Here is a 16,459-nt window from a genome sequence, read left to right as displayed (position 1 = left end):
CCATCATCGTCATCACGTCGCTGTGCACGCCGTCCCGTCATCCAATAGGAGCGGCGTGCGTAGCGGCGTGATGGCGGCGACGGAGAGCGAGGATGCCGGAGAAGCAGAGGCCTTGCCGGAGCGTCGGGGACACCCCGGGGACGCGGTGACAGTGATGGAAGGCGACATCCAGGGCAGCGGTGACGAGCGGTGACGGTCCGGAGTGGCGGGGACACGTAAGTATGACCTCCAATACCAGTGGTCTTCAACCTGTGGACCTCCAGATGTTGCAAAACTACAACTCCCAGCATGCCCGGACAGCCGTTGGCTGTCCGGGCATGCTGGGTGTTGTAGTTTTGCAACATCTGGAAGTCCGCAGGTTGTAGACCACTGTCCTATACTTTACATTGCACGGATCCCTCAACATACGATGGTTTCAACAAACGATGGTCCATTTGGAACGGATTACCATCGTATTTTGGAGAGACCACTGTGTATGTATATATATATATATATATATATATATATATATATATATATATATATATATATATATGGCCTACTTACTGTTGCTTATACGTCCATATTCAAGTTCTTTCTAATTCATTTGTAGTTTACATGGATGCTACAGTTTTTGTTACTCTTCTTTAGGAAATTAGGATAATTGTTGTAAATAAAAGAGAAAACCTAAAGAAAAAGCCTTGACACCTACATTGACTAATTATTTTATTAACTAATAACTAAAATAGTATTATTATTATGTGGATATATACATTTTTATGTTCTCTGAAAGCAATCGGATGACATCTGGGTGTGGGAGAGGGATTTGTGCCTGCAGTGTATCTGACCTAACACACCCATGGTTTAATGGCCTAATAATTCTAAGATGAAAATGCTCCGATTTGTCCGACAGGTTTAACAAGTTATTAATACATCAATAATATTGTCGTACAAGACAATAGAACTTTCTTTTGAAAGTGACGCTCCAGTTTTAAAGCACATGATATACTGTCTAAGGGAGGAGCATAAATATTGATTCCCTAATATGATAGTATTGTCGGTGATGTGGACGTGTGGTGAGGATTATTGTGACAATAACTGAAAGGTTGGAGGAAATTAGACATTTTTCAGTGCTTTTTATTAGGATATTTAAAGGGGTATTCCACCCCTAGACATCTTATCTAAAGGATAGGGGATAAGATGTATGATTGCAGGGGTCCCGCCGCTGATCCCTGCCGCACCCGGCATTTGTTTAGAGCGTCGGGTGCAGCGCCGGAGGCTCGTGACGTCACGGCCACACCCCCTCAATGCAAATCTATGGGAGGGGGCGTGACGGCCGTCACGCCCCCTCCCATAGACTTGCATTGAGGGTGTGTGGCCGTGACGTTACAAGCGGGGCGCGACCGTGTCACGAGCCTCCACCCTGCATTGCCAGTCATCCGTCACGGAGCAAAGTTCGCTCCATGCACTGGATGTCTGAGGTGCCGCAGCCGAGATCGCGGGGGTCCCAGGTGGCTGGACCCCCGTGATCAGTAGTGTTGAGCGGCATAGGCCATATTCAAATTCGCGATATTTTGCGAATATATGGATGAATATTCGTCATATATTCGCTAAATTCGCATATTCGTAATATTCGCTTTTTATTTTCGCATATGCAAAAATTAGCATATACAAAAATTAGCACAAGCGAAAATTCGCATTTGCGAAAATTAGCATATGCAAATGTTCGCATATGCGAACATTCGCGCGCCAGTCTCACACAGTCGTATTAGAGCCTTCTTTACACCACACAAGCTGGAAGCAGAGAGGGATGATCACTGTGATGTGTACTGTGAAGAAAAAAAAAGAAACGAATATTCGTAATTACGAATATATAGTGCTATATTCGCAAATAAAATTTGCATTGCGAATATTCGAGAGCAACACCAGTGATCAGACATTTTATCCCTTAGCATTTGTATAGGGAATAAGATGTCTAGGGGCGGAGTACCCCTTTAATGATACCCCACAGTTTGTTGACGTCCTCCAGACTACATTCTGGTTTCATATCAGAATACAAGTAGAATATTCAGAATTAACAGGATTTCAGCTTCCATAAATAATGGCCTGGATTGTGCTCAAAATATCACGATCCGGATCGGACGTTGAAGCCCGTCAGATCTTGTGGATAGAAAAAAGTTCAGAAAATATTTTGCGACACTTGAAGCCTCTATTGGTTTCTTAAATTCTAAAGATCTTGATGAAATCATAACAATTGATGCGACCATTGTTTTTCCACGTCTCACCAGATTTACTACTTTACCATTATGATCCTGTTGAGATATCAAGCTGTAACATTTTAGTTTTTATTTTCAGGAAAGATGAGTACCTCAGAAGCGGACAGAAAGAACATCCTACGACAGATGAAAGTGCGCACAACATATAAGAAGGACAAGAGCTGGATACATCAACAAAATTCAGAAGATGAAAGAGAGGAAAACCAGATGTAAGAAATTCTTATTGCCACCTTAAAGGGGTTAGCCTATTCAGAGGATAGACCGTCTATATTAGATTGGAGGGGTCCGACTCCCAGGACAAACTGAGAATAAGGTGATCCATATTAGTTTGGCAGGGGTTCAATTTCCAATAACTAAGAAGGACGGGCCATCAATCTTAGTTTGGCAAGGAACCATAGTGAAGATAGGCCATTGACATTAGATTGGTGGTTGTTCGACTTACAGTACATACTGAGGATAGGCCATCATTGTTTGTTTGGCAGGGATCAAACTCCAGGTACATGCTGAAGACTTGGCTCTTGTTATCGAGGATAAACCATCAATATCAGAATGGAGATGGTCTGACTTCCTGCATATCAGGAGAATGAACCATTAATATTAGCTTGGTGAGGCCAACTCCCAGTACATACCGAGGACAGGTCAACAATATAAGATTGGTGGTTGTCCAACATACATACAGAAGATAGGTCATTGATATCAGATCAGTGGGGGTCCAACTCACAGTACATACTAAGGCCATCAATATTAGTATTATATTGCTTTTTATATTGTTAGTATTATATTACTTGTTTTTGACATTTTTCTTGGCATCCTATTGTGCTTTGTAGTGGTGGTGTCTATTTTCATATATTTATACATTTAATTATATAAGTAGGGACTTTGAAGTATAGACCATTAATATTAAAGTGGCAGGGGCTGGACTAATACATCCTAAGGATAGTCCATCAATATTAGATTGACCGTTGTCCAACTTCCAGTACATACTATCCATAGCCTTCAATATTAGTTCGGCAGGGATCCAACTCCTGCCACATCCTTGGGAGTGGCCAGCAATATTATATTGGAGATGGTCCAATATGGTTACATAGAAAAGTCAATCAATATTAGATTGTCAGGGTTCCTACTCCCCTTACATACTGAAAATAGAGGATTAATATCAGTTAATTTGGTTTGATTCCCAGGATATACTGAGAATAGGCTATTTAATATAAGATTGGCGGGTGTCAGAGTATCGGTACATACTGAGGATAGGCTGTCAACCTTAGATCGGCAAGGGTCCAACTTCCAATTCATCCTAAGGATGGGCAATTAATATTAGAATGTCAGGGATCCTACTCAATACATATGGAGCATAGGCCATAAATATTAGATTGATGGAAATCCAAATCCCAGTCAATCCTGAGGATAGGCTATCAATTTTTAAAGGCTGGATAACACTATTGTGGAACACAAAAATGAGTAAATCCCTATTCTAACATTAAATATTCAAAGCTTTGAAATAAATACCTGTGTAAAGTAGTCTATTTCATTAGCCCCAAATATCACATCATTTTAGTAAGTGATTCTTGACAGAAGATGACAGGATTACACCTCACAATGACAAGCACTTTTTCTACAATGACTGTGCATTTGGTATTTTAGTAGTAGATTAAATATGGCGAACTGGACATTGATCGAGAAAACGGCAACATTGGATTTCTTTCTCTCTCTTAGATCTCCACAACGGAAGTCTTTTGACGGCAACAAGTTCCTTTGGTCTCCAACCCCGGATTCAAAGACTGAAAGGTGATTATAGATTCCTTCATACATCACATTCTATAGATGTACAAGAAACGTCTATGCTTTCTAATGGAATCTGTCTTCATTCAATGAACTCTCTGCCACATGACTCACTAACCAAGTTCGGGGAGGGTTTGATGTATTTTTGGAAAACTTTAAAGGGTTATCCGGCTTTATACATCTTATCCCCTATCCAAAGGTTAGGGGATAAGATGTATGATCGGTGGGGTCCCGCTGCTGGGGACCCCCGTGGTCTCTGTGCACCCCCTGGCATTCTGTGCCAGTGTAACCGGGTGCTGCCTGTGAGACGGGGAGGTGACTCACAGCGGTCACGTCACGCCCCCTCCCATAGACATGAATGGAGGGGGCATGGTGTGATGTCATTAGGGCGTGGCCGTGACATCACATACCAGTCTCGGAAGCAGCACCCTGCACAGAACGCCAGGGGCTGCACCGAGATCTCAGGGGGTCCCCAGCGGCAGGACCCCTGCGATCATACATCTTATCATTATAAGATGTATAAAGCCGGAATACCCCTTTAAATATTACAGGTTATGGATACTTGATTTATGGGGATAGAACGTCGATCAAGGGATTTATTCTGATGCCATATTGGATTTGGGAAGACATTTTTCCTCTCTTATGGAATTGCCTTCAGTCACATGTTGTTTTTTTTTTTTTTTTTACCTTCCTCTGGATCAACACAGTAGGTTGATAGGTTGAACATAATGGACTCTTGTCTTTTTAAAAAATAGAATGAATGTGTGTGCAGCTCACAACTAAATAAGAGGAAACTGGATGAACACTTTTACCCTACAGTGTAATAGAATTAAAAAGAATATACCAAAGAATTCCAGTCCTCTAGGATATCACTAGTTCATAAAATTAACCAACACATAATGTACTTTAAATAATATGTGTAGTGGTATAATGGTAAGAATAATTATAAAATAAAATATTTAACTTTATAAGCTTTGAAACTATCTATAAACTCTCTATTTTTATCTTTATAAACTATGAAACAAATGCTAGGATCTTGTATACAGGATTAGATTAATAGTTGTCTCTCCTATTAGGGCATGTAAACAGTATAAAGGGGGTCCCCTGCTTGGGCCAAAAAATGCCGCTCTGGTGGACTCAAGCTGTTTTTACATTTTGTGGATAGCCGTTGTAAGGGTATGTTCACACTAAGGACACTCCGTTCAGGAATTCCGCTTGTAAAATTCCATCTGGCAGTTGCTGACTAAATCCATCGGCGGTGGGACCATGGGGTACTGCCCCATCACTATTCACTATATGAACAGGTTCATTAGTTCGGCGGATCAGTTTCTGTAGGGTGAACAGGTCTGCGGAAGACCCATTTACACCAATGTTAATAAAGGGGTACTCCGGCGCTAAGACATCTTATCCCCTATCCAAAGGATAGGGCATAAGATGCCTGATCGCGGGGGTCCCGACGCTGGGGACCCCCGTGATCTTCTACGCCGCACCCCGTTAGAATCAGCCCCCGGAGCGTGCACGCTCCGGGGGCTGATTCTAACGGGGTGCGGCGTGGAAGATCACGGGGGTCCCCAGCGGCGGGACCCCCGCAAGATGTCTTAGCGCCGGAGTACCCCTTTAAGATTCACACAGAGGAATTTCCTAGTGTAATTCCTTGCACGGTAATTCCGTAGCGTAATCATACCCTAATACTACAATTGTCTGGCACAGTCAACCACATTCATGGGTGTATGGCACAGTCATGTCTTCTGTAATTCATTTTTTCTTGCTTTTTACTATCACGTCTTGTTTTAGGAATTCAGGAACATTTACAGCTAGAGAGGTCATTACTTCTTCATCTCCACCAATGCATTCAAGCAACAGGTAAGCTATATGTCTGTTTTATTGATTGCATCCCTTCATATGTCTATTGTCTCTAGGATTAAAGGGGTACCCCCAGTGGAAAAACCTTTTTTTTTTATCAATTAAATCAACTGGTGCTAAAAAGTTAAACAGATTTGTAAATTACTTCTAATTAAAAATCTTAAAGACTACCTGTCATCAAACCATATTTTCTAAACTAACTCAGATTATAGTTCCTAACTACTCCTTACACCCCTCCTGCCCTTAAAAAAATGTCCAAGCTTTGAAAAGCTCTGTATGATACCTTTCCCCTTGCTCACATTGTGTGACCTCCCGGCACGAGAAAGTGGGTGTTCCCCAGAAGGCGCAACGTAACTGACAGGAACCGGACTGGTATGCGGGCAGGATACGGGATCCCCCATGTCAGTGAGGCGATGGCGTGGGCCCTACCAAGGGACCGGTTCTAAGAAGTTACTGGTTTTCACCAGAGCCCGCCACAAGGCGGGATGGACTTGCTGCGGCGGTAACTCCCAGGTCGTATCCCCTGATAGCGACTCGACCTCACTGACAGCTGAGATAGGCGTGGTACACAAGGACAAGGCGAAGGCAAGGACGGACGTAGCAAGAGGTCAAGGCAGGCGGCAAGATTTGTAGTCAGGGGCAACGGCAAAGGGTCTGGATACACAGGCTAGGAATACACACAAAACGCTTTCTCAGGGCACTAGGGCAACAAGATCCGGCAAGGACCGGAAGGGGGAAAGGGTTTTTATGTGTAGGGAGTGATTGCACTTAATTGGGCCAGGCACCAATTAATGGTGCACTGGCCCTTTAAATTTCAGAGAGCCGGCACGCACGCGCCCTAGAGAGCGGGGCTGCGCGCGCTGGGACGTGACAGAAGGAGGACGGGGCAGGTGAGGAGATTGGGATGCGACCTGCGGGCGGGCGCGTCCCGCCACGCGGATCGCATCCATGCCAGTGATACTAGACCAGCGCTCCCGGTCAGCGGGTCTGCATGCATGAGAACGCCGCGAGCGCTCCGGGGAGGAACAGGGACCCGGAGCGCTCGGCTTAACAGTAACTGAAGCCCGCAAGATCCGTACCTCCCCATGCCCCGCACACACTTCCTGAGTTTGGTCTCCATCCAGGCCGGGTGGAGACCAAACTGAATGTTTGACTTGCGCAGGGAACAGAACAGAGCCACCTAGTGGCCGTTTTTTCAATCACATTAAAAACATATAAAGGTTGAGAATTTTAACAGAAAGCAAATAGCAAAGTGTCTTATAATTACATATATTAAAAGTTTAGTTTGGTGACAGGTACTCTTTAATCCTTCTAGTACTTATCAGCTGCTGTATACTCCAGAGGAAGTTGTGTAGTTCTTTCCAGTCTGACCACAGTGCACTCTGCTGACACCTCTGTCTGTGTCAGGAACTGTCCAGAGCAGGGGCAAATCCCCATAGCAAACCTCTCCTGCTCTAGACAGTTCCTGACAGGGACAGAGGTGTCAGCAGAGAGAACTATGGTCTGAAAAGAACTCCACAACTTCCTCTGTAGAATACAGAAGCTGATAAGTACTGGAATGACTAAGATTTTTAAATAGAAGTAATTTGCAAATTTGTTTAACTTTTTGGCACCAGTTGATTAAAAAAAAAAAAAAAAATTCCACCAGAGTACCTCTTTAAGCATGATTTGCAAAACAATTGGGCTGCATGAAGACAATAGAAGTCTAAAGTGACATTGACACACTTCAGGGCAATAGTCAATAAAAAATAAAATAAATAAAATAAAGACAATTTAACCACTGAAAAGGGAAATTCCACTTCCAAGCTGATGCGCACCTTTTAAATTCACTTCAATTTACTGAGTTTGTAGTTTTGTCACCGCAGAAGGCACATTGTTTAGAAAACACTGTTTTAATTGATAGATACTAAAAATATATTTTGCAGGTAAAGAGCTGCTAATCTTCTGCATAGAAAAAAAAAAAAAAGATAATTTTTGCCTGTAGATCCCCAGACAGGAAGCAGATGAGTGAATTGTTTTGGAACTAATCAGATTATTTTATTTTATAATAAAAAATTCTATTTTTCGTGATTTGCTTCAGCTGAATCCTTACAGAAGCAGGGACTCTTGCCAAAGACAAGAGTCCATGCTCCATTCCTTGCAGAGCAGCATACACCATCAAATTGACAGGAGTCCCCGCACCAGTAGTGGAAACTACTTACTGAACAATGGGGCATATATTATATGCTCGCAGCTCACAGCTCGCAACACCCACAAATTGACCAGCCCAGCATGGCTATAGTTGCCACTGGGCACCTGAAGGCCTATGCCTAGGGCTGCCGTGTTGAGGGGGGCAGCACAAAAGTGATATCTGTCAGCTGCAATACATGTTCTGGATTGTTAGTGCTGTTAGGGGAAGGAAACACATGGTACCTGTCTTTTCTATTTTCCATAACTTAAAAATAATACTTTTCCTCTCTGGTGCAAAGTGTCAAAGGGGCGTTCCCAAGACCCCGAGATGTTGAGGCCTGGAAGCCTCCTTGCTCCCGATGCCATCCCTGACCCTGGTTGGTTGAAAGCCAATAATTGCCCCATGTAAAGGCCCTTTATCTTCTTTGGGAACAGAGGATTGGGCACGTTGAAATCAAACAACCGAATACATTGGTCCTCAGTGTCAACTGTTCCACATTATTGTCGGCCCTTCTCTCAAAATGTTTAGAATACTTTTATGCAAGGTGTATCAGCGTTACCCTAATACAATGCTTTTAAGCAGAATGCCACAAATCTTCTTTTTATTTCATCAGGCATTTTTCCTATAGTCCAAATGAAACGAACAAATCATCTTCTACAACATCTCAGGCCTCCCCACCACAGTCAACCACTGGTGCCAAGTAAGTTACACCATCAAACAAAAGTAGTAATTAAACAATTCATCTAACCCCATTAACAATGAGGTTATTTGGCATAGGATAGCCATATGGGTGGGGGATTTATCAAAACCCGTGCAGAGGAAAAGTTGACCAGTTGCCCATAGCAACCAATCAGATCACTTCTTTCATTTTTTAAAAGGCTTCTGAAAAATGAAAGAAGCGATCTGATTGGTTGCTATGGGCAACTAGTCAGTTTTTCCTCTGCACAGGTTTTGATAAATCTCCCCCATGGTCTTTAAAAGGGGTTGTCCACTTTCGACAATCCATTGTTGTTAGAAGGGTTCCTGGAAATAAGATGATCCCAGTTTGTCTCACTAGAGGAACCAGCAGTCTTAAAATTGATACTACATGCGGGTATGTTCACATAGGGGGGTATTTATCAATTTTGCCTGTTGACAGTTTCTTTTTACCCTTTTTTATTTTCACTTTGGTTTTCGTGGACATGCACCAAATTTATCATTTGGCGCACGTTGTTAGTAATTTTGGCGCAAATGTTGAAATCAGCTGTTCACAGCGCCTTTTACACAGAACTTACCGCCACAGAGGACGCGTATTTTACCCTGTAGAGCAGCCATTTCGGAGTCCCTCCTGCAGTATATCAGCAAGCGACGGGAGTTATTTTCTTTTGTGGGGTTTATAGTCACCATGTGAAATGGATTTTATTTTCAACTTGGGTTTTTTTTGTTTTTTTTTTGTTACTTTAGTGCAGTGGTCTTCAACCTGCGGACCTCCAGATGTTGCAAAACTACAATTCCCAGCATGCCCGGACAGCCAACGGCTGTCCGGGCATGCTGGGAGTTGTGGTTTTGCAACATCTGGAGGTCGGCAGGTTGGAGACCACTGCTTTAGTGCTTACATTTCCTGAACCTGTGTGGCCATGTCCAATGCTGGCTCAACGGAGGGTGAAGGTTCCTCAGAGACAACTATGTCGCAGGATAGTATTGAGCAGCCCTGGAGGCGTCGCTGCTTTCACCCAAAAATTTTTTTTATGTATTTTGACACCTTTACATTTTCTGACATTACTAAGTGTGTTTTCCATGTGCAAAATTTCTTGGCTGGGATTTGGGCCCCAAAAAACGGGATTTGCGCCAAAATTGCGCCAAAGATTGATTGGCGCAAATGATGAATTACTAACTAAAGTTAAAATGACACACAGGACCGTGTGATTTTGAGAAAGTTGTAAAAATGACAGTGGAGAAGATGCGCCAAACTTTGGTGCAAAAAGAAACTGCGCCAAAGTGTTGCGACAAAGTTACGTGAAAAAAAAACACATAAATCCTTTGATAAATACCCCCCATTATGTTTACACGGGCATGGAAAACGCACCAATTTCCACATCCAAAACAGTGAGATGTTACTGCCTACTACCCCTCTTCCATTTAAGGGGTACTCCAGGGAATTATGTGTGTGTGTGTATATGTATATATATATATATACACAGTACATACAGAAGCTACAAAGCCACCGCACTACCTGGACATATTCCCTGTAAACCATCCTGTCTCATATGCATGGCACCTGTTGCCTTCTTTGGCTGCTTGATATTCTTTGCCGTACTTCCCTTCCCTTGCCTACATATCCCAGCAATCATTGCATCTCTGCTCTGACAGCCAGCTCACTCTCTGAGAGCAGCCCCCCCCCGCCCCCTCCTCTGGGCAGCAGAGAAAGGTTCAGTGTCTGATTGGCTGAGGCTGCACACCTCCCTGTTCTCAGCACTAATGAGAGCAGGACTCATTAGTGCAGGGAAGAAACCACATGGTCTGTCAGGAGAATGGGGGCTACTTTCAGAGAGGGATTTGGACAGAGACAAAGTGGATGGCTGGATGATCTCATTCCCTCACTTTATGCATGTAAGTGACAACTAAAGAGGCAAAATTGCTATATATAGCTAAAGAATGGTTGGTGAGAGGGAAAGGATGGTCTGTGGGTTTAGTTCCCCGGAGTACCCTTTTAGTTCAATGGGAGCTGAGGAATGTGCTCAAAAGCAGTGACCAGTCACTTCTTTTGGTTCAGTGCTGACACTCCCATTAAAATCAATGGAAACTTCAGGGCTGGCCCAACCATGGTGCCCCTACGAACATACCCTTATACCCATAACTACCATGAGTCCTACAGAACTCATGGTGCCTTATTGAATAGTCCACATTTTCACACAATAGCAGAGCCTAAATAAGCAACTCTAATTGGAGCTTGGGTGTAAATCCAAAATGTTTTACATTTATTTAAGAAAGGCCACCTCCAAGTACTGTACATTTTATTGAAGTTGTGTCATGTAACTGGGCACGGGTAGCATGAGACATTTCCTACCCCACCCTTTGTGTACACAGTTACCGGAATGTTTCACAGTAAATGTTATAAATAATGTGGAAAATGTTACATAAAATTTCTGTCCACATTTCAAACATTTAACCCGTAGAATCAATCTACACAAAGAGTACCGTACTGTATATTACATTACATAACATGTACTAAGCCTGAGTTCAACCTTGTATTATACTCGAGAGCTGAATTTACAATCCTGCAGGTTTCAGGGCTGAAATCTCCCAGGATTCCTTGCCGATTCAATGTCAGTACATAGCTTGTTCTTGTGATTTGCAATCTGTACAGTACAGTAAATGCAGACGTGCCAATATTTTATAGTGCAAGACCCAGGCCTGGGAATTCCTTACAAATCCCCTAAACCACCCTGGGATGCCCCAAATGCCCAATTTGGTAGCAAGTAGCAAAAACCCTGTTAATTTTGTGGTTCAGTTCACAATATTATCTTGTCAATTTCGGAACTTAAGGGGGTACTCCGCTGCTCAACGTTTGGAACAAACTGTTCCGAACGCTGAAGCCGGTGCCGGGAGCTCGTGGCATCATAGCCTCGACCCCTCTATACAAGTCTATGGAAGGGGGCATGACGGCTGTCACGTCCCCTCCCATAGACTTGCATTGAGGGGACGTCATAAGGGGGCGGGGCTATGATGTCATGAGCTCCCGACGCCGGCTCCAGTGTTCGGAACAGTTTGTTCCAAACACTGAGCAGCGGAGTACCCCTTTAACTATATGGCATTTCAGCTAAGCAGCTTGGCCAGTGCCTTTCAAAAAGCCTGTTGCCTGATTTTAAAGGGGTACTCCGGCGTTAAGACATCTTATCCCCTATCCAAAGGATAGGGGATAAGATGCCTGATCGCGGGGGTCCCACCGCTGGGGACCCCGTGATCTTGCATGCCGCACCCCGTTAGAATCAGCCCCCGGAGCGTGCTCGCTATGGGTCTGATTACTGGCGATCACAGGGACGGAGCATAGTGACGTCACGGCTCTGCCCCTGTGTGATGTCATGCTCCACCCCCTCAATGCAAGGCTTGCATTGAGGGGGAAGAGCATGACGTCACACGGGGGCGGAGCCGTGACATCACTATGCTCCGTCCCCATGATCGCCAGTAATCAGACCTGGAGCGAGCACGCTCCGGGGGCTGATTCTAATGGGGTGCGTGGAAGATCACGGGGGTCCCCAGCGGTGGGACCCCCGCGATCAGGCATCTTATCCCCTATCCTTTGGATAGGGGAAAAGATGTCTTAGCGCCGGAGTACCCCTTTAACTAACAGAATAGTGAATGCAGCTCTTGGGTTTAATACAGGATGTAACTCAGTACTGTCATATAATGTGTTTACGAAATAAGACAAATGAAAAAGGAACAAAACCACAAAATTGGAAATGTGCCTAAAATACAACAATAACTACAGTGATATTTATATGCATAACTATATATATCATTATTAGCTCCAAGGTTATCCCTTATTACAGTTTATCTCTTCACTCCCTACATGTTTCTTATATCAAATGATGTCATCAGGGGAGTATATATAAAGCAGAGTATTGGTCAGAGTATACAAGTACCAAAGTATATAGTACTCAGGGTTCACATATGCGAAAATCTCACATGTACCAATCAAGTAACAACTGGTTATGTATATATGTTCACAATCTTATTCCTGGGAATAAAAGGCATATTGCGTATTGTACCAGAATCATATTCCTGAAAGTAAAAAACAAATATTGCATCAGTGGAGAATGTTGGAGTTTTCCAATATGAGAACTCTGAGTACTATATACTTAAGTACTTGTATACTATAACCCACTCTTTTCTTTGTATACACTCCCCTGATGACTTCATCTAATATAAGATGACAGAAATGTGTAGGGAGTAAAGAGGTGAACTTTAGAGCTAATAGTGATATATTCCTCTAACTGCTCAGGTTGCCCCAGTTGGTGTATAAATATGGTAGTAATTTTTACCTAGGTTCTTGCTACCAGTATTTGCACCTATATTGTGATATAATAACTGTCTTCTTGACGTATAATTTACTGTGCGTCCTATTGGTTTTTTTTTAATCCAGATATCCACATGGACAGTGTCTGATGAATTTTATTGTTACATATGTTAGACACAATCCCACCCAGTGGGGTCTGACATAGGACCAATACAATATAAACATATCTGTGTTTACAAAATTACTCAATTTATATGAGCCATATGTATCCACATATACTTTAAATTTAATCTTTTACTACTGTGTTGCTTTTATGCTAAGTTCACACTGCATAGCATTTTTTTAAAGCATTTTATTTTACGCATGCATTTTCGGCCATAACCTGCACGCGTAAAATAAAATACATTGGGAAAATTTTAAGGGATGTGAACTAAACCTTAGTCCTAATATTCTCTGCCAATTAATTTATTTCTATTGTATCTTTGTGTGCAGGGTGACTCCTTCATACATTATAAGGTATGTTCTTTTAATATAGATTGTAAAGGTACAAGTAATATATGCCTATAAAGCACCAAGTTCATGAAAATAAAATGGCAAGATCCTGTCAAAAGGGCCAAGAGAGGTTATTCATGCTATGTCCTAGTTCCCTGAAGAAGCAATTTTTACGGTGAAACATGTTGGGCGCATATTGATTTGGATGCAATTACTAGATTTTTGGGAAATAAGTGGTTGGGAATCTGGATACTAAAAGAGTGTACCTTACAAACATTATGAAATGAGACAAACTATTTCTCAGTTCAGTTTATAATCAATGTGATTTGTTGTTCAACCCAAATTTATACATTTTCATGGAATAAAATAAAGTATACGCTTTATTGTACACTTGTTAGGAAGGTGTAAGTTACCATAGGGGCCTAACAGGCCTTTTGGCCAATTGATCATTTTAGTGCAATTTATTTCCCTTCCCATATATATCATATAACAATTTGACTGATGGACCATAATGCACCAATGAAATCCACAGTACAGCCCCTACATGCATCTGGTAGAAGCTGTTCCTGAATTCAGCTGTTAGATCAGTGTCTTGTTTTTATTTCTAGTTGTATATTCAATGCATGGATAAAACGTGTCATTTTGTTGCAGGGGTCAGCCATTTAATGCCGTCTCACAAGTAAAGAACCCCCCTTCTTTCAATGGATACCAAAAGAGGTAAAGATTATTATTGTCACGATGCCGGCTGGCAGGAGGTGGATCCTCTGTGCCAGAGAGGGATTGGCGTGGACCGTGCTTGTGGACCGGTTCTAAGTCACTACTGGTGTTCACCAGAGCCCGCCGCAAAGCGGGATGGTCTTGCTGCGGCGGTAGTGACCAGGTCGTATCCACTAGCAACGGCTCAACCTCTCTGACTGCTGAAGATAGGCGCGGTACAAGGGAGTAGACAGAAGCAAGGTCGGACGTAGCAGAAGGTCGGGGCAGGCAGCAAGAATCGTAGTCAATAAGGAAAAGCAGGAGGTCAAATACACAGTATGGATAAACACAGTAACGCTTTCACTAGGCTCTAAGGCAACAAGATCCGGCAGGGGAGTGCAGGGACAGAGAACAGATATAGTCTGGGAGCAGGTGGAAGCCAATTAAGCTAATTGGGCCAGGCACCAATCATTGGTGCACTGGCCCTTTAAGTCTCAGGGAGCTGGCGCGCGCGCGCCCTGGAGAGCGGAGCCGCGCGCGCCAGCACATGACAGCAGGGGACCGGGACGGGTAAGTGACCTGGGATGCGATTCTCGAGCGGGCGCGTCCCGCTGTGCGAATCGCATCCCCGACGGCCATGACAGTGCAGCGCTCCCGGTCAGCGGGACCGACCGGGGCGCTGCGGAGAGAGAGACGCCGTAAGCGCTCCGGGGAGGAGCGGGGACCCGGAGCGCTAGGCGTAACAGTACCCCCCCCCCTTAGGTCTCCCCTTCTCTTTGTCCGGTAACTGCCTCCCCTGGGATGAGGACACCGGGAAAGAATGGAGGGTTTCCTCAACGGCAGGCAGTACAGCAGGAGTGGGAATGGGGAGGGAGGGCAGAGGGCGAGGCCTGGCACGGGGCAGTGTGACACCAGGACGGGGGCCATGGGGAGGCACCGAGGCTTGCCTGACTGGACTGGGAGGGGGGGAGAGGCACTTCTTATGGCAGGCAGAGTCCATAAAGACCTTAGGGAGACCGGTTACAGGGGGAACCACAGGGTCACAGCAGGGAGTACTGGGAACCGGTTTAAGGCAGTCCTTGAAACAAGAGGAACCCCAGCTCTTGATCTCCCCTGTGGACCAATCCAGGGTTGGGGAATGGTGTTGAAGCCAGGGTAGTCCAAGGAGAATTTCGGAAGTGCAATTGGAGAGGACCAAAAACTCAATTTTTTCGTGATGAGGTCCGATGCACATTAGGAGGGGCTCCGTGCGGTAACGCACGGTGCAATCCAACCTGACTCCGTTGACCGCGGAAATGTAGAGTGGCTTGACGAGACGGGTCACCGGGATGCGGAATTTATTCACCAAGGAATCCAGAATGAAATTCCCAGAGGCACCGGAGTCCAAGCAGGCCACGGCTGAGAGGGAGGAGTTGGCTGAAGAAGAAATCCGTACGGGCACCGTGAGACGTGGAGAAGCCGACTTAGCATCAAGAGACGCCACACCCACGAGAGCTGGGTGCGAGCGTGCGTTTCCCAGACGTGGAGGACGGATAGGGCAGTCTACCAGGAAATGTTCGGTACTGGCACAGTACAGACAAAGATTTTCTTCCCTACGGCGATTCCTCTCTTCCTGGGTCAGGCGAGACCGATCCACTTGCATGGCCTCCTCGGCGGGAGGCCTAAGCGTAGATTGCAATGGAGACTGTGGGAGAGGTGCCCAGAGATCTAAGTCTTTTTCCTGGCGGAGCTCTTGATGTCTCTCAGAAAAACGCATGTCAATGCGAGTGGCTAGATAAATGAGTTCATGCAGGTTAGCAGGAATTTCTCGTGCGGCCAGAACATCTTTAATGTTGCTGGATAGGCCTTTTTTAAAGGTCGTGCAGAGGGCCTCATTATTCCAGGATAGTTCAGAAGCAAGAGTATGGAATTATATGGCGTACTCGCCAACGGAAGAATTACCCTGGACCAGGTTCAGCAAGGCAGTCTCAGCAGAAGAGGCTCGGGCAGGTTCCTCAAAGACACTTCGAATTTCCGAGAAGAAGGAGTGTACAGAGGCAGTGACGGGGTCATTGCGGTCCCAGAGCGGTGTGGCCCAAGACAGAGCTTTCCCAGACAGAAGGCTGACTACGAAAGCCACCTTAGACCTTTCAGTAGGAAACTGGTCCGACATCATCTCCAAGTGCAGGGAACATTGTGAAAGAAAGCCACGGCAAAACTTAGAGTCCC

At 44.5% G+C, this 16,459-nt stretch overlaps 1 protein-coding gene across 8 annotated transcripts in view; it reads left to right on the top strand.

Moving 5' to 3' along the window:
• The window catches only part of ZNF185 (zinc finger protein 185 with LIM domain), a 186,686-nt gene that overhangs the window by 47,516 nt on the left and 122,711 nt on the right, over positions 1–16,459 (top strand). For 7 of the 8 annotated variants that reach the window (XM_056539639.1, XM_056539638.1, XM_056539637.1 and 4 more), the window contains 6 exons: positions 2,335–2,464; positions 3,969–4,040; positions 5,829–5,897; positions 8,681–8,767; positions 13,556–13,579; positions 14,207–14,272. In XM_056539639.1, coding sequence (XP_056395614.1) covers positions 2,340–2,464; positions 3,969–4,040; positions 5,829–5,897; positions 8,681–8,767; positions 13,556–13,579; positions 14,207–14,272 — 443 coding nt within the window. In that variant the 5' untranslated portion in view covers positions 2,335–2,339. Of the gene's footprint in view, positions 1–2,334; positions 2,465–3,968; positions 4,041–5,828; positions 5,898–8,680; positions 8,768–9,032; positions 9,161–13,555; positions 13,580–14,206; positions 14,273–16,459 lie in introns of those variants that run through there. The other variant, XM_056539640.1, reaches the window with a different exon arrangement.

Source organism: Hyla sarda, chromosome 9 (assembly GCF_029499605.1).
Source record: "Hyla sarda isolate aHylSar1 chromosome 9, aHylSar1.hap1, whole genome shotgun sequence".
NCBI lineage: Eukaryota > Metazoa > Chordata > Amphibia > Anura > Hylidae > Hyla > Hyla sarda.
Note: the sequence above shows the minus strand (reverse complement) of the source record. Positions and strands in the feature narration are given on the sequence as shown.